The sequence below is a fragment of the Capra hircus genome, chromosome 4 (assembly GCF_001704415.2).
Source record: "Capra hircus breed San Clemente chromosome 4, ASM170441v1, whole genome shotgun sequence".
Lineage (NCBI taxonomy): Eukaryota > Metazoa > Chordata > Mammalia > Artiodactyla > Bovidae > Capra > Capra hircus.
Genome location: NC_030811.1, coordinates 59455418 through 59474171, shown reverse-complemented (window position 1 = coordinate 59474171; position 18754 = coordinate 59455418). Strand labels below are relative to the sequence as shown.

Sequence of the window (18754 nt, the reverse complement as noted above, 5' to 3'; positions counted from 1 at the left end):
ACTGACTTTGAAGAAACCCTTCCAAATGCCTGGTGCTCCATTAAGGGTAATTGGTTAGATGTTCAGATTGGCAAGTGGCTCAGAGAATCAGCGTAAAATTCTAAAGTAGAAAAGTAGGACCCCCCAAAAAAAGTGAGTAGGAAAGTGGCCCATCATCTCCTGGTCAATCAAAGGGGAGAAGGAACAGCCTGAACCAAACACTAGGAACTCGCAGCAGGGAAGCCAGATGAGCAGAGCTGGGCTGGAACAGCATTATGCACCCAGGAGGCCAGCATAGCCCCGCAGGTGCTTCAGCTTCAGGTCCAGAGGTTAAGGTGCAGCAGCCAGAATTTAACGTGAAGCAGAAAATATGATTCCAAGGTCATGCCTGAAAACCAGAACAGCCAGGCAGACTGAAGCTGGAGCCAGGCAAGCTGGCCCAAGGCTCTGTCTTTCACAGGGTACCTGTGGCCAAATGCAAGAAACTGTTGAGGTCTGCAAGCTGGTTCAGCAGAATAAGTCTTCATAAGGGTTAGTGTGGTTTCAGCATCATTGCAACTCTAAGCTTCCTATCAGAAGATCAGATATATACTATTCCTTCAGAGAGATACATCATTTACCGGCATGAAGCAGTCTCTCCCTTGGGACCACATATGGAGGACACCGTGGACAATGTCCTTGATTTGAGTGTCACAACAAATGCAAAGGCCATTTTCCAATAGCTGTTTCTTCTAGAACCCTCCAATAAAACCCAGTAAAACACAAAGTATAAGAGAGTGGCTCAGTGGTGGCCATTCAGGCAGGGAAAAAGCCAACAGGAACTGGTAATCCAGTGTAAGACTCCAAACCACCAGCAGGGATTGTCTCCTGTGCTCTGAGAAGGGCAGCAGTATTTGCAGCCCCTCTGGGGACAGGGATTGGACTGTAAGTATAGATGGCCTGGCGTGATATTAGAACTAATTACAAAAGCAGCATAGTATTGATTCAGCTCCAGGGAAGTCCAGCTTCTCTTGTCCAATCAGAGCCCCTAATAGAATTTTCATTCTTCCCTTGGGGCAAAGGGAGATAAAAAGTTGGGGGTGGGGCAAGAGGGCACAGATCCCTGCCCTTGAGTTTTTGTGGAGTGAAGAGGGAAGATGGAGTAGGAAATGGCAGCCCACTCCAGTATTCTTGCCTGGACAGTCCCCATGGACAGAGGAGCCTGATGAGCTACAGTCCACGGGTTGCAAAGAGTCAGACACAACCAGGTGACTGAACACATACGCACGAGGAGGGAGGAGCCGGGGGAATCACAGCTGTGCCCACTCCCTTCTCAGCACACCAGGGAAGTAAGGACGTGGTGGGCTACGCTAGTAACGGTAGGTCTCACAGTTTTCTCTCTGGAGGTTTTCTGGGGATTTGAAATTTCCTTGAGAAATCCTTATTGACAATATGATATCACAATGTAGAGTTCGTTGTGCTGTTGCCTTGGGGCAGCTGACATTCCTGGGTTTCACCCCTGCTAAGAACAGTTTTATTGCTGCTCATCATTTTAAGGCTCATACTGTTTTCTCTGTAGCTATCCTCACTCTACATGTGATGTTGAGATCATTTTATGTAATTTTATTTCTGAGAACTATGTGAGTTTTAATGATGATGGCTTGATATATGCAGGCAGTGTCTGGAAATGGCAACCCATGAAAGGAAAGGTTAGTTTAATAGTTTCCTCTTGTTTCTGAAATTCTGTTCTGGTCACTGAGAAATGAGATGGACTTAAATCAGTCTTGAATATTTTACAGCTCACCCTTCCCTCCCACCCGTCTTACTCTACAAACCACATTCATCCAACACTATCACAGGTTTTTCTTCTTGAGTTAAAGGGGGAAAATGATACAATGGAAAGATCACTTCTGTTTAGAAAACCCCCAAACTGAAACAATGACTCAGAGGCAGATGTGGCTGGGTAAACATCAGCCCAGGAGGGGAGCATCCTTCACACCCCTTATTCTGGGTGTTGACCACTGCTCGGAAAAGCCTGTCTCTAATTCTGTGTGTGTCTGCCCTGCAGTCACGGAGGAGTGGCAAAAGAAAGGTGGGCAGCCCTGGCAGCTCATCGAACCCGTGGATGGATTTCACCCTAATGAGGTAAGAGCAGTCATGTGATGGTTGCTGAAAGTTGTTATTTTTTCATTATAATTAATGCATCCATATGTTCATTTTTATCCTGTTTTATTCCAAAAAGTTTGAAGTGATGTACATGCATGTGTAAGATAGAAGATAAACATAATTTAATATTAATTTTAAAGAATAAAGTAAAAATCAGAGTAAAAGGAAAATGAGATAGAAATGATACCTGGATTCCTGATTTAATGTTTACAATTCATGATTTTTCCCAGAAATTCCTAAGGTATTCCCTGCAAGGACCCACAAAATCAGCTCCAGGCTTTCCAAGGGGCTGATGCAAAGAGAGGCATAAGCCATGGCCTTCAAAAGATTAAAAAAAAAATAAGTACTCAGAAAAAAAAAAATCAGAAGGATTCCTGGAAATGAGTCCTGTGAGAAATTTCTTCTACAGATCATTCTAGAAAATGAGGAGAATTGTATGAGAGGAAAACAATGTCCTTGACAATATCCTGCAGTAAAAGCTGTTTCCCATCTAGGATTCCAAGGGACAATTCTGGAAAGTAGTTCTGCCCTGGTCTCTTCACAGAGCAAGGAGAGCTGGAAGGTGGGATGCTGTCCCCTCCTGTCCTTATTCTGTCCATTATCCTGGCTGTAGCCCAGGAAGTTCCTCTTTTATCTGTTCTATATACTGGACTTCCTCATAATATCTCTTTATAGAGAAATTAGGAAAAGAACCAGGGGCGGGGGTAGCGCTGCCACTTGTTACATTTTGGTCAGTCAGGCCACAGGGAGGCCTGATCATCACCTCAGAAGCTTGAAGAGAACCACGCTGTCCTTCCCTCGAGTTCTAGGTCCCATGAGTACCCATGGGCAGGGCTAAGAGTTATCTCAAAAGAAAAGGAAGACTGCCACTCCATCACCAGATAGATGGACAGTGGAGTCCCATAGATGCTGGGTAAATTTTAAAGTGAATATTAAACGCCCATGTGTTAAATAGCAAAACCCGAAAAATCTAAGTAATGCACTTCAGAATATCTAAGTTTCCTGTGTTTCACCTGGATATGTTGATCCAAGAGAATCATTGGCTAGAAGCTGCCTAAATATTAGAGTTTGCCCCTCCCCTCAATGATGTCTGGTTTTAGAATAGCTCACGTGGAGACCTGCTTTCTGGCAGTAATGAGGTAGTCCTTCTTATCATTCTTTGTACATCACAGAATTTTACCCTCTGATTCTACAGAGAACAGGGACGAGAGGAGATGGTCAGATAGGGAGTAATGAGGAACAAACTAAAAAGAAGAGGGTCAAAGACAGCTTTGTTGTATATCTGTCTGATCTATCAAAAGAGTATTGTGTCCCTGACTCTTAAAATAGCATTAGGGTTCAAGTTCTGTCAGATGGGGGCTCTTTCTTGCACTCAAACAGTTTCACCAATAACTGATTGTTGTGAACAGAGTCAAAAGCTGAAAATCAGTGTGTGCTGTGACCTTAAGCCATTCCCGAGAAATTCGTTCACATGCTGGGAGTGGGTGATAGAGTGGGCCACAGTGGGCGGAGCTGTGACTAAAGCGGATGACAATGGAGAGACGTGCCTAGAGCCCACCTGCTTATCCTGTATGTTGAGCTGAACAGTCTAGATGGCAAATTGCCATCCAAGAATGTTTACTGAGTGCCTATCCAGTATCAAATACAGTGAGAAGTCAAGTATGAACAAGAAACTATCCCTGCCTGTTAAGGAGATTATAGGATAGAGTGGGAGAATGAGAAGTAAACAGATAATTAAATGTAAAGTAGTCAATGCCTCTAATTTGCTAGCACAGATGCTAAGGGAGCATTATGGGAGATGGGATGGAGCAAAGGGGTATGAGAAAAAACTTTTGGAGGCGGGAACTCAGAATTAAGACCATAAACTTGTCAAGTGACAGGAAGAGGGAAGGGGCTGCAGAAAATGTTTCGAGCCAAAGAAGTGCAAGGGCAAGGACCTGAATACAAAAGAAAGCACAGCACATTGGAGGAAATAAGTGTTTCAGTGTGGCTGAGACACAGAGTGGAGCGAAGAGAGAGGGATCAAGAGAGAGATTTAGGGACAGATCACATAGGGTCTGTATGGGATTTGACCTTTCAGCTATGGAGAATGGGAAGCCATTGAAGGTTTTTTCAGCAAGAAGGAAAAATACCCAGACTTAGGGCTTCCCTCCTGGCTCACATGGTAAAGAATCTGCCTGCAATGTGGAAGACCTGGGTTCAGTCCCTGGGTCGGGAAGATCCCCTGGAGAAGGGCATGACAGTCTGCTCCAGTATTCTTGCCTGGAGAATCCCATGGACAGAAGAGCCTGGCAGGCTACAGTCTATGGGGTCGCGCAAAGAATCAGATATGACTAAGTGACTAACACTTTCACTTCTTTCACTTTGTGCTCTAAAGAGATAGATACCTGAGGTGGCAGCATGGAGAATGGTTTTGTCCAGAGGGAGGGAGACCTGTTTGGAGGACACTTTTGTGTGGGAGAGTGTGGTGGCTGAACAGACGTAGTGAGAGTGGGAGAGAGAAAGCCTCTATTGGAGTGATTCGGACAGTTAAATCAACAGAACATGGTTGTTTATTGGATGTAAAGGTGAAGGAGAAAGAGATGCTAAGCATGACACTTCTTTTGTGAATTGGGAAATTGGATAGATGATTCCATTGCCTGCTGAGATCAAGAACACCTTTAGGGGGATAGGGTGGTTTGAGGAGGCGTTAGTAAAAGTTAGTAAAAGTTTAAAGATCCTATAGGATGTCTCTGCAGCAAGCTCAGGAAGGGATCTGAGCTGTAGATACAGATATGAGCAGCAGCATCAGGACACGGTTGTGACTTGAAGCCTTTAAGGGAGCCTCTGAATGTCCCTATATACCCTCCTCCCAGTGGCGTGCCCTAAAGCAGAAGCCATGTGAATGTATTCTTCCAGACCATGGGGAAGCTAGAGGAATCCACTCTTTTTCCACCTTGAAAGAGCTAGTTGGTCAAGGCTGAGTTGCAGGACCTCATGTTGATGGCACAGACATAATACCAACCAAAAGAGTAGCCACGAACCTTTGTCCAGTGCCCCTCACCAGTTCTTGTACATCTGAGCAAGACAGTTGCTACTGGCCCCTCACCACCAAGAGGGGAGCAGGCTTTATTTTATTGGCCTATTTTTTTCTAAAACCCTGCTGGAGAAGCAGAGGGGGACAGTGTATAATCACTATTGATTCAACTGTTCCAATTATCTTAGAGAGACAAGTGTAATTAAGTATAAACACAGATTTTGTTGAAAAGTTCAAATTTCTGATAGATATTAATTTTTGAGCCAGATTGTATTCACCATCTAAGTGAAAGTAAGCAAATATTAAAAAAAGCCTGATATACTAATAATCACTTCTTTATCTCATTTCCAAAATGTAGAACAGAAATTTAAGAAATACCTTCTTTATTTTAAGGGGGTAATGGGACTAGCAGAGTATAATGCCAGACCTGCTGGTTGATGGATTTCATGAGTAGGAAGGAGATGACTCACAAAATTAGACACCTGGATGAAGAGAGGTGAAAATACCAAGTCAAGGAACTTAAAGAAAGGAGATTTAGTTCAGTTCAGTCGCTTGTTGTGTCCAACTCTTTGTGATCACATGGACCACAGCAGCCAGGCCTCCCTATTTATCACCAACTCCCAGAGTTTACCCAAACTCATGTGCATTGAGTCAGTGATGCCTTCAACCATCTCATCCTCTGTCATCCCCTTCTCCTGCCCTCAATCTTTCCCAGCATCAGGGTCTTTTCCAATGAGTCAATTCTTTGCATCAGGTGGCCAAAGTATTGGAGTTTCAGCTTCAGCATCAGTCCTTCCAAAGAACACCCAGGACTGATCTCCTTTAGGATGGACTGGTTGGACCTCCTTCAAGTCCAAGGGACTCTCAAGAGTCTTCTCCAACACCACACTTCAAAAGCATCAATTCTTTGGCACTCAGTTTTCTTTATAGTCCAACTCTCACATCCATACATGATCACTGAAAAAATCATAGCCTTAACTAGATGGACCTTTCTTGGCAAAGTAATGTTTCTGTTTTTTAATATGCTATCTAGTTTGGTCATAACTTTCCTTCCAAGGAGTATACATCTTTTAATTTCATGGTGGCAATCACAATCTGCAGAGATTTAAGACCCCCCCCAAAAAAGTCATCCACTATTTCCACTGTTTCCCCATCTATTTCCCATGAAGTGATGCGGCCAGATGCCATGATCTTAGTTTTCTGAATTTTGAGCTTTAAGCCAACTTTTTCACTCTCCTTTTTCACTTTCATCAAGAGGCTCTTTAGTTCTTCTTCACTTTCTGCCATAAGGGTGGTGTCATCTGCATATCTGAGGTTATTGATATTTCTCCTGGCAATCTTAATTCCAGCATGTGCTTCATCCAGCCCAGCGTTCCTCATGATGTACTCTGCATAGAAGTTAAATAAGCAGGGTGACAATATACAACCTTGATGGACTCCTTTTCCTATTTGGAACCAGTCTATTGTTTCATGTCCAGTTCTAACTGTTACTTCCTGACCTGCATATAGGTTTCTCAAGAGGCAGGTCAGGTAGTCTGGTATTCCCATCTCTTTCAGAATTGTCCACAGTTGATTGTGATCCACACAGTCAAAGGCTTTGGCATAGTCAATAAAGCAGAAATAGATGTCTTTCTGGCACTCTCTTGCTTTTTTGATAATCCAGTGGATGTTGGCAATTTGATCTCTGGTTCCTCTACCTTTTCTAAAGCCAGCTTGAACATCTGGAAGTTCACGGTTCACATATTGCTGAAGCCTGGCTTGGAGAATTTTGAGCATTACTTTACTAGCGTGTGAGATGAGTGCAATTGTGTAGTAGTTTGAGCATTCTTTGGCATTGCCTTTCTTTGGGACTGGAATGAAAACTGACCTTTTCCAGTCCTGTGTCCACTGCTGAGTTTTCCAAATTTGCTGGCATAATGAGTGTAGCACTTTCACAGCATAATCTTTTAGGATTTGAAATAGCTCCACCGGAATTCCATCACCTCCACTAGCTTTGTTCATAGTGATGCTTCCTAAGGCCCACTTGACTTCACATTTTAGGATGTCTGGCTCTAGATGAGTGATCACACCATCGTGATTATCTGGGTCATGAAGATCTTTTCTGTACAGTTCTTCTGTGTATTCTTGCCACCTCTTCTTAATATCTTCTGCTTCTGTTAGGTCCATTCCATGTCTTTCCTTTATTGAGCCCATCTTTGCATCAAATATTCCCTTGGTATCTCTAATTATCTTGAAGAGATCTCTAGTCTTTCCCATTCTGTTGTTTTCCTCTATTTCTTTGCACTGATCATTGAGGAAGGCTTTTTTTTTTTTTTTTAAATCTCTCCTTGCTATTCTTTGGAACTCTACATTCAAATGGGTGTTTCTTTCCTTCTCTCCTTTGCTTTTTGCTTCTCTTCTTTTCACATCTATTTGTAAGGCCTCCCCAGACAGCCATTTTGCTTTTTTACATTTCTTTTCCATGGGGATGGTCTTGATGTCTCCTGTACAATGTCACGAACCTCATTCCATAGTTCATCAGGCACGCTGTCTATCAGATCTAGTCCCTTAAATCTATTTCTCACTTCCACTGTATAATTGTAAGGGATTTGATTTAGGTCATACCTGAATGGTCTAGTGGTTTTCCTTACTTTCTCCAATTTAAGTCTGAAATTGGCAATAAGGAGTTCATGATCTGAGCCACAGTCAGCTCTTGGTCTTGTTTTTGCTGACTGTATAGAGCTTCTCCATCTTCGGCTGCAAAGAATATAATCAATCTGATTTTGGTGTTGACCATCTGGTGATGTCCATGTGTAGAGTCTTCTCTTGTGTTGTTGGAAGAGGGTGTTTGCTATGACCAGTGTGTTCTCTTGGCAAAACTCTATTAGCCTTTGCCCTGCTTCTTTCCGTACTCCAAGGCCAAATTTGCCTGTTACTCCAGGTGTTTCTTGACTTCCTACTTTTGCATTCCAGTCCCCTATAATGAAAAGGACATCTTTTTTGGGTGTTAGTTCTAAAAGGTCTTGTAGGTCTTCATAGAACTGTTCTACTTCAGCTTCTTCAGCATTACTGGTTGGGGCATAGACTTGGATTACCATGATATTGAGTGGTCTGCCTTGGAAACGAACAGAGATCATTCTGTTGTTTTTGAGATTGTATCCAAGTACTGCATTTCAGACCCTCTTGTTGACTATGATGGCTACTCCATTTCTTCTTAAGGGATTCCTGCCCACAGTAGTAGACATAATGGTCACCTGAGTTAAATTAACCCATTCCAGTCCATTTTATTTTGCTGATTCCTAGAATGTTCACTCTTGCCATCTCCTGTTTGACCACTCCCAATTTGCCTTGATTCATGGACCTAACATTCCAGGTTTTTATGCAATATTGCTCTTTACAGCATCAGACCTTGCTTCTATCACCAATCCCATCCACAACTGGGTGTTATTTTTGCTTTGGGTCTGTCCCTTCATTCTATGTGAAGTTATTTCTCCACTGATCTCCAGTAGCATATTTGGCACCTGCCCACCTGGGGAATTCATCTTTCAGTGTCCTATCTTTTTGCCTTTGCATACTGTTCACAGGGTTCTCAATGGAAGAATACTGAAGTGGTTTGCCATTGCCTTCTGCAGTGGACCACATTTTGTCAGGAGAAGATTGGAACATTCTAAATTTGGGGTATCTGTATTATATCCAGTCACTAGATCAAGTTTATGAGTTCTGATCTCAGGAGAGGGGTCTGGCCTGGAGACACAGATTTGGGAATCACCTGCTTCTAATTGAAACTGGCAGGGATGAGGTTGGCCCAAGGGATCAAATTATGAAGAAAAAGTAAAGATCAAACAGGATTAAGATTGAGAAGGTGTTTTAGTTGTCTACTGTTGCATACCAAATGATTTTAAAACCACGCGCATTACTTACCTGGCATTTTCTGTGGCCAGGAATCTAGGCAACATGGGTTAACTGGGTATCCTGCTCCACTGTCTCTCCCAGGTTGCCATCAAGGTGTCTGCCAGGGCTGGGTGTCATTTGAAAGCTTAACTTGGATCTGCCTCCAAGTTCATATGCAGAATTTAGTTCCTTGAGGCTTGTGGAACTAAAATGTTGCTAGCAACAGTTCCTAGCTGGCTGTTGCTCAGAGGCCACCTGAGTGACCTGTTTGTTTCCTCAGCGAGTACAAAACAGCAACAGAGAGTATCTGCCAGCAAGACAGAAGTCACAGTGGTACACAACCTAATCTCAGAGTAACGTTCCATCACCTTTGCCATATCCTAGAAGTTAAAAGCAAGTGTCAAGTTCCACCACACTCGAAGGAGAGGGATTACACAGGTGTGACTGCCATGAAGCAGGAACTATTGGCCCTCCCAGCAGGATCCACTGGAAGGAAGACCTGGGAGATCACTAGATGCCTCCGGAGACAGCTGATGTAGCAGAGAGTTGGGAATAGCAGTCAAACTACTGACAAAATGCAAACAAAGTTTGTCCTAGAAAAGAAACATCATGGTAAAGACCCAAGACCCAGATTTGTGGCCTGTGGAAGGTGCAGCAATTCTATATGTTCAACGTCTACCTTTCAAAACCTTTGCAAAGTTAAATATCTGAAAAGGCACTCAAAACATCTCTGAGTCTAAAATCAGACAATGGTAAACAGGAAATGTTGAAAGAATCACAAACATACCAAGTCCAGTTTTCTTGGCTATGCTGAGACTCTCTAGTTAAACATTCCTGACACCTCCTGCCTTCAGAAACTCCATCCAACAAAGTCTCTGCAAAACAGCCTCATCTCTCATCAAGCAAGGAGCAACTCAAACAACCTCTTCAAATTCTCCCTGCAGGCAGTGAATCTTCCATGACACCAACTCCCTCTTCTTTCTTAAGCCCTGACCCGTTTACACTGCTGGAAGCAAACATCTATATATATAATCAGTAGGTTGGCTTTAAATAAGTTTAATAGCCTCTAGATCTTTATTTGTCTCAACAAGTAAGTCCCTGGGACTCCAGGTCCATGGCAGACTTGTGGAGTCCCTCAAAGAAGGCATCTCTGCTGGCAGTGGGGAAAGAGAAGAGAAAGGGCCTTCTGGCCAGGAAACCCTCCAATAGCGGTCATTTAGGCTGGTCACCCAGGAATGAAGGGCCATGTTTGGTCAGTTTGCTTTATACACCAGCTGGCAGCAGTGGTTTGAGTGGTGACACACTGAGTCAGCACAGACGGGCTGCAGCTGGAAACTTACATTTTTCCTTAAATGTTTTAGAATACATCTCATACCACTATCACATTGTAAGCTTACAAATTTAAAATTAATTGGGAACAAAAGCAACCAGGTCCAATAGATTGTGTTTCTGAGCAGATTAAGAGGCCAGAGAAATAAAACCGTGCCTTCCCTGTGGTGAGGGCTTCCCTGCAGGCATTTAAAATCAATCTTACCAAGATAGACTGGATGTGTTCTTCCTACAGAAAAAATAAATTCAGAGATTTTTCATTTTGGTCTGGTAGAACCTCAGTGTTAAATTTAGCAATTTAAAAGGTTGGTCATAAATTGTTGGTGAAGTCTATATAATCTTGCTCTTAATTGCAAGAATTTATTCTTTAAAAATATTACAAAAAGAAAACAACAAAATTCTGTAAAGTAATTATCCTTCAATTAAAAAATAAATAAATTAAATATATATATATTACAAAAAGGTAGTTACTGTTTGGGGTTTGTTTTTATGGTTGTCTTACTAAAGAGTTGCATTTTTGTAACAAAGTCTATACAAATATCTTCTGAAGTGGGAGTGTGGAGGAATCTCAGATGATGTTCAGCTATGACCACTGCTGGGCTTCTATCATGCCTGCATATGTGAGCAGATCATGAGCATGTGGGCTGAATCTGGCATGGTATATTTGCCTGGAGGACTAGTACTGCCTGGGGAAGAACTCATCATAAGTACAAATATGGTTAGGCAAAGAAATGTGGCTCAATTTTAACTTGTCATCAGAAGGGAGAACAATTCTAAAAACCACATGATGGCTGTCATCAAGGACTGAATCAAGAAACAGCACCAAGTCCCCACCCTCCAACTCCCCTCTCCATGGACTCATGCCTGCATCCTAGGGAGAGCAAAGGCTGCAAGTAAAAACTGAGAAAGCTGCTCACCAATGGGAGGTTAAGTTACCCTGCTTGGTCACCCCTTCTGTGAGAGTTTCAAAGAGGAAACGTTGCAGTGGGCCAACAACCATCGCGTGGTTTTGCTACCCTGCGGGCTTCTGCAGCAGGCAGATGAGTGGGTGACAGTGCCCCACCTAAGCACTGGGGCTGCAGAGGGGCCTGCAGACCGGCACCAGTGCCCATGTGGTACGGACTTACCCAGAGTAAGGGCCCCACTGCTGGAACTGAGGGGCACCTGGACAAGAGCAGCAGCGCCCTGGTGGCAACCGTCTGGACTCTGCAGCTGGGGCCCTGCGAGAGCACAGGCAGCTGGGCCACTGCCGAGGAAGAGACAAGGAAGAGCCCGACCCTGTTCACCACCACATTCCACTTACCCAGGACCCTACGTCCCCTAGCTTTCTGCTGGACCAGTTTCATTCCGTGCACATGTCTAGCAGGGGTAGTGAATGAGGCAGCCTGTGAACCCACCCTGGGCTGCAGATGTATGCACCGGCAGCAGGAAACTGTCTCTGCCCCTGTCCTGAGGACAGATGTTAGGAAGATGTGTGGCAAGAATCTCTATCGGTGAAATAAATTAGTTTACATCTATCTGATGGAGTATAGTGCCATGAATAAAAATGATAGAGATCTGCTTTCAGTGACATGGAAATAGGTTTGTAATATAGAGCAAATTAATAAAAGCAGATTAAAGATTGGTGGGATGATGACTCAACTGAATGCATTTGTCAACACTCATGGAACTGTTTACCAAAAAGAGTTAATTTTACTGTGTGTTAATTATTTCTCAAAAAGAGCAGATTATAAAATATTTATAGAGGGATCCAGTATATGTGTGTGTGCATGTGTGTGGCTCAGAAAGGTTCAGTGCTGACAGTGACTCTCTATTCAATTAAGATGTGTTGTATCCTGCTTTCCTTTTTGCTTAACTATCTTTTAATTTTTTTCTCAACTGAATAGGTATTGCATTAATATTTTAAATTGTGAATAGGGAGACACAAAAGATATTTGTGTTCAAGGACCAGCTCACCTGGGGTAATAAGGATAGCTGAGCCTTGTCCTGAACAGTGTATCATGGGAGTTACCAGAGAAGGTTGGTTTTAAGAAGCTCATAGTAGGTGCTCAGTACACATTTCTCAGACAAATGAATAATTATAGTGGGTCATTTTATTACAAGTGTCTAGTTTAGTAATAATGATGCCACTTTCATTTTAGATCCAAAATATCAGCAGTGCACACTCATGAATATTTTAATCTCCATCAGAGTGACAGCCAACTAATTGCTTTCAAACCAAACAGCTACCCGAACTCAGATCTGAGTTCTCTCCTGTTAACTTTCCTCTGCTTATCCTCATCCCCATCTCCTCCCTTATTAATTCAGACTGGGAAATAAATGACCACAAATACTTTGGTACCACATAATTATTAGGAAGACTGCTTAGGTATATCAAGGTAAAATGCAAAAACCGAAAAATAAGAACCCGTAATTTTCCACAGACCTAGAAGGAGGCTGTTCTGTTGAGAAGTGGCAAGAAAAACAGTCTGAAACCAGTCCTCTCTTTTGAAAAAACACTGACTGCTTTAGTATGTGAGAGATGGTCAGATCTTCCAGTAATCCTGCTGGCCTGACAGCCTCTTTAGGTCTGAGTGTGTGTGTGTGTGTGTGTGTGTGTGTGTGTGTGTGTGTGTGTGTGTGTGTGTGTGTGGTTCATGTAGTACGTGGTAGTGGCAGGTGGGGTGGGTGTGTGTTAGACACCACACAGAACTAATCAAGGTTACACTGGTGGATGGATGGAATTTGGGATCCACCTCAGAAGGCTCAGAATGTATTAAAATACCAAGGATGTTTAATATATCGACTCAACCAGTTCTAGTTTTTTTCTACGTGCTAAAATCTTTTGCACAATTTAGACCCAGATAAGTCATTAGATCATTCACTCATTTTGCAAATGAGAGAATTTCAGCCCAGAGAGTAGAAGAGGGCTGCCCACATCCACAGGGAGCTGGCAGCACTACTTACTGGCAAGATGAACAGGATGTGCCCTTTGAAGACAATGTCCATGTGCTTCTGAATAAGTCAGGGACATCACTGAGCATCCGCGCTGAACAATATGTTCCCCTCTGAAGCCTTCAGCAATCACATTCCTCTATTCATTCAGCTTTAACCACCCCCTACCCAACCCCAGGGAGATGTAGCCATCTGGGGCCTGAAGGCTTGTCCAAGCCCCATTTGCTAAATGAAGGCATTATCTGCAGAGAAAGACTCCTCATCAAAGACACGTTAATGGCAAGCCAGAGGACTGAACACCAAGAATGGGTCCTGGTGACATGGTGAATAAAGGGACGTACAACAATGGAACCAGCGAGTGGGCATTGGGCTGGGACAGCAGGGACAGACCTGGGAGTTAAGCCACTACATTCCTCACCCTGGCACTCCAGCCACACTCTTCACGCCCACAGCCCGCCAGGGCACCCATTCAGCCTCAAGTCCCAGGCACCCCTGGGTCCCCACCCACGGGCCATTCCCTTCTGTGCCTCTGAGCTTTTGGGTGTGCTGCACCCTCCATCATGTACACTACTTCCTTCTGGATCCATCTGGTGAATCCCTCCTTGAAAATTCAGCTCAGCTATCACACTCTTCAGAGAGGACCTAGCCTTTGCTCCCACCCAGCAGAGTTGCCCCCTCTTCCCCTTCCAGGTGTGAGCACCCTCTCCGCCCTCCCTGTGGCTTTGGTAGCATCATTCTGCAAGTCTCAGTCCCTCACTAGGCTGGGAGTTCCTTGAAGGAGGGATTCATCCTGTTTATCTCCAAAACCCAAGCCTTAGGCCTGTAGTAAGTGTTAGCTGTCCACAGGTAAGTGAATAAATGGCTTTCGGAGAAAGTATATTTGCTGTCTTTTACCAAATACAAATTTCCACAAAGGTAGCAGCTTAAAACAATACATACTTGGTTCAGTTTCTGTGGGCCAGAAGTGCTGGCGCAGTTTCACTGGGCTCCCTGCTTAGGATTTCACAGACTAACATCTACGTTCTTACTTGGAGACAACTGGGGAAGATTTGATGCCATACCCACTTGGGTTGTTGGCAGAATTTATTTCCTTGTGGCTGTAGGACTGAAGACCCAACTTCTTACTAGATGTGAGCTAGAGGCCACCCTCTGCTCCCTGCCATGTGGCTTCCCAACATGCCTTCTAACTTCATCAGCCCAGCAAGGAGGGTCTCGAGAGCAAATCTGCCAGCAAAGCAGAGTCATAGATAACGCGACAGTCACTGAAAGGACATCCTTTACTGTGCTCTGTTGCTTAGAACCAGGTGATAGGTTCCACCCACATCAAAGGAAGGGGATCATACGAAGACTCAAAGGTAGGAATCCTTGGGAGCCAGCCTAAGGTCTGCCCACCACTCAAAGAATAGAGTAAATCTTGCCGATAAGTTCTTTACTTTGGTATAATCCCCCTTTTCCTTTTCCTTTGGGTTCTTGCTTGCAGGTGGTTTCACAGCTGTTGGCAGATCGCTTCTGGAAGAAGATGCAGCACCAGTGGCCTCACGTCCTGGGAAAGGAGAATCCATTCAATCCCCAGATTGAGGAGGTGTTTGGAGACCAAGGGGGGCACTGAGGCCCCAAGGACATGTGCTTCTGGGGAGGCAGCAACCTGGGTAAACTCATTCAACAAACGGTTGTAGGGGCTGCTTGTCACAAACATAAAATTAGGTACAATTTAAATACTTATTTAGAATGAGAAGAAATCACAACAAGTTACAAATTTTTGGAAGTTAACAAATATAAGCTCCACAAAGTCTAGGGAAAAAATGACAACTTTTCTTTCTTTAAAAGATTTTCTTACATTCTTTGGCTACATAATCTGATTACTTCTTCCTATAATAATGCTTTTGTAATATGGTTGTTTATAGATAGAAATTTTTTTTTCTTATTATTGATAGTTTAGAAGAGTTTCTTTCAGCTACACAACTCATCACTGGTAAAGCTGTGTAAATTTCTAGGATTTTTTTCAAAATGGGAAGACCTCGATCAAATTTCTTTTGTGGAAGAGTCATTAAAGACACACACCCTATTTGTAGTGCTGGTAAAGCTTTGTGTTCATATAAGCACACATACAAGAAGTTTGATAAATTCTATTGCACGTCCTCTCATCCATGTGTCACTTTCACGGCGCTGATGGATATGGGGGTCAGCGTCTGTGCCACCAGCATTCCACCTCACAGCAGGCCTGCCTTTCTACATTCTGCCCTTAGGAGCTTGCTTGGCACAGCCCAGAGTGGGCCAGTTCTGGCCAGGGTTCTCAGGGGCCGGTGAGTAAAGGTTCCAGCCTCTTCGATTAGTGCTCAGTTTGGGGATATATTCTGTGTGCTTCTCAGGGGGTCTCAACAGAATCAGCCTCCTCTGCTCACAGGAGCATCGCCTTACATGACTCTTCTTCCTTCCTTGTGTCACTCTCCTTGCTTGTGGGATCACTCCCCAAATAAACCACCTGCACCCAAATTTTTGTCTTAATAAAGATGAAATTATAATGACAGTATGTGTGTAATTGTGTATGCTTTATTACTTTACTATTTTTAACTATTTATTCCTGATAGGGAGATACTTCTCTTTTGTCCAGGCACCAGCATGAACCACACCTTGCAGTCATCGTATCCGTGACTGGAAGACCTTACCCCAGACTAGCTCCCAGTTTGTGAGTTTCGCACATTTCTCCTCCGTGATCCCCACACTTCCCGCGCCAGGAGCTGTAGTACACTTTCTCCTCCTGTTATCTGACCGCTAGCCCTGCACTTTGTCTCCATGCTGGTGGACAGTAGGAGCGTACCTGGAAGCCCTTCCTGCCCCAGGATGGCTGGCAGTAACCTGAACAGAAATAACAGCTAACCACATACATAGTGCAACCTAAATGTATCTCCATTTCAACTTCCCCAAAATTCCCATGGCTTTTCCAGAGCCACCAGATAAAAGGGAAATTGTGACAGGGAGGAAATGTGTTTAAAATATCTTACTTTTGCCAATTTTACAAAGCACAGGACCCTGTGAACTCATTGTTGGGGCCCCTTCCAGGGCTTTGGAAGAAACTCTAAAACTTAATCTTTCTTAGACTTATGGTAAATCCATCTCTGCTCACAAGATTAATCTGCCAGGTTTGTGTGAGCTTCAGTTCGGAGGGCCAACACACTTAAACTATTGTCAACCCATTAATTTCTGTCACCTGAGTAGGATCCTTGGCTCAGAATGACCAGCACATGTCCTCAGGAGGTAGATCAGCAGGTGACCAACAAGCCCTCAGGAGGCTGCTTGTTTGAAGCAGGATATACAAACTTGGAGAATAAAGATGTGAGGTGTTGGGCTGTGGTGGTGGTTTAGTTGCTAAGTCGTGTCCGACTCTTGCGACCCCATGGACTGGAGCCCACCAGGCTCCTCTGTCCATGAGATTTTCCAGGCAAGAAAACTGGAGTGGGTTGCCATTTCCTTCTCCAGGGGATCTTCAGGACCCAGGAATTGAATCCAGGTCTCCTGCATTGCAGGCAGACTCCTGCATTGCAGGCAGATTCTTTACCCACTGAGCTACAAGGGAACTTGGAGAATAGATTAAAGATGTGAAGTGTTGGGCTGTGGACACCTGGTATACCTGTCTCCTCCTGGTTCTGATGTTTCAACATTTCATCTTACTTTTAAGCACTAAAATACCAACACTCGTGTTGTTTTGTTATTGTTTTTTTTAATCTGAAATCTAAATCATTCAGTCTCAAAATATACCCAGAGAACACTGCACTAAAATTCCGTATTCCTTTAGAAAGAATTCTATTCAATCCCCTCTGTTTAAAATGCTTCCAAGTTACTTCATTGCTATTCTAATTTTTATTTCCCAGAGTACCAGTGAAGTTGATCATCTTATATTGCTTTTGCTGTTGTTGGGGGCATGGAGAATTCATTTTAGGCCTTGATCTTTTTCCAGAAGGCCCTGAAGGAATAGAGTTATTTTATTGGGGTAAACTAGAAGAGGGTCTAGGGAGACTTAGAGGGTCCAGGGAGGGGGTTCCCAGGGAGGATTGTCCTGAGTCTGATCACCTCCTGTCTCCCACCCCAGATGTCATCTTTGTCCTTGCTCCTTTTTCCTGTTTAAATTCTCTTAGAGACTGAACTCCCACCTTAGGGATTATTTAACCAGTTCCATCTTTCTCAGTCTCCATGTGAACCAGTTCAGATGGGAGAATGGAGGCCCCTGGGTTCTGAGCCCTGGCCTCCTTCCTGGGCACAGCACCAAGAAGCCAAAGGATGGGAGAAGATGGTACTCCTTCCTCACAAATACTGCACAAAATAAATGCTAGGTATCACTACTGTCTCCACAAAAACTGGACTTCCAAGTCAGATCCACTCCCCTGGATTGGGAGTCCAGAGGGAGGCGTGTCCACTTAGGGCGTGCTCTCTATGCTCTAATCCAGACATGTTCTTTCTCTGAGATCCAGCTGTGGCTTTCTCTTTGGCGTGGGGCTCTCCTGTCCTTGTGAGGTGCTGTGTGTGCTTCTGATGACCTCTGAGTGTCCAGAATTGATCGTGGCGCCATGGGGGACAGGTCTATCTGGTGTCCCCTTGGGCTGCTACTGTCAGCCTCCAGTGTTTCAGAATTGTAGTATGTGGGTGCTGCCCTCTGAGAGGCACCACCTTTATTGGGGTGGCTGGCACCCCTCTCCATGCCCTTCCCCCATCCTGGAGTGACCTCCTAGAGACAAGCACCTGAACCTGAACAGAAGCTCCATGAGATGAGAACCTGGCCAGTCAGGTTCACTCTGTACGCACAGCCCTACAACAATACCTGTCCATGAAGAGGTGCTCGATAAGTGCTACTAAGTGAAAGGATGAATGAGATATTAGAGTTGCTCTCCAGGATACACTTCCTTATATCTTGCTATTTAGGTGAAAAAAGGAGCATTTTTCTGCCACATTTGAGTTAGTCTCATTGAATCACACTCCTTTTGGTGAGAAAGGTAAAAAGAAAAGCAATCAACACAGGGAATGCTTTCCTTTCTGGGCCCCCGTGGTGGGGAGGCATGATCTTCATCTAAACACCCCAATACTATATTGTCATTTGTTTCTCCTTCACTCAGATTAAAGACTTCTCTCACCCTTTGCTACTGAAATTTGGTTCATTTTCCACATAAATAATTATCAAGAACTTCTGTCCCCACTTTCTGGGCATTTTTCATTTGGTAGAGACTTTTGGGTTCAGGCTCTCATGGAAAAATAAAATCAGACCCCAAGCAAGGGCAGATCAATTTAAAAAATCTTATCTAAGATTTGTATTGATACACAACAATGCAGGAAACATAAGAGACGTGGGTTCAATCCCTGGGTAGGGAAGATCCCCTGGAGGAGGGCATGGCAACCCACTCCAGGATTCTTGCCTGGAGAATCCCATGGACAGTGGAGCCTGGCAGGCTACAATCCATAGGATTGCAAATAGTTGGACACCACTGAAGTGGC

The 18754-nt window shown here is 43.9% G+C and overlaps 1 protein-coding gene across 1 annotated transcript in view; it reads left to right on the top strand.

Annotated features, from left to right (window-relative positions):
• The window catches only part of AOAH (acyloxyacyl hydrolase), a 198423-nt gene extending 182623 nt beyond the window's left edge, over positions 1–15800 (top strand). Inside the window, exons 21-22 of the mRNA XM_018047156.1 lie at positions 2027–2103; positions 14754–15800. Of these exons, the coding sequence (XP_017902645.1) occupies positions 2027–2103; positions 14754–14882 (206 nt within the window). The 3' untranslated portion in view covers positions 14883–15800. The remainder of the gene's footprint in view (positions 1–2026; positions 2104–14753) is intronic.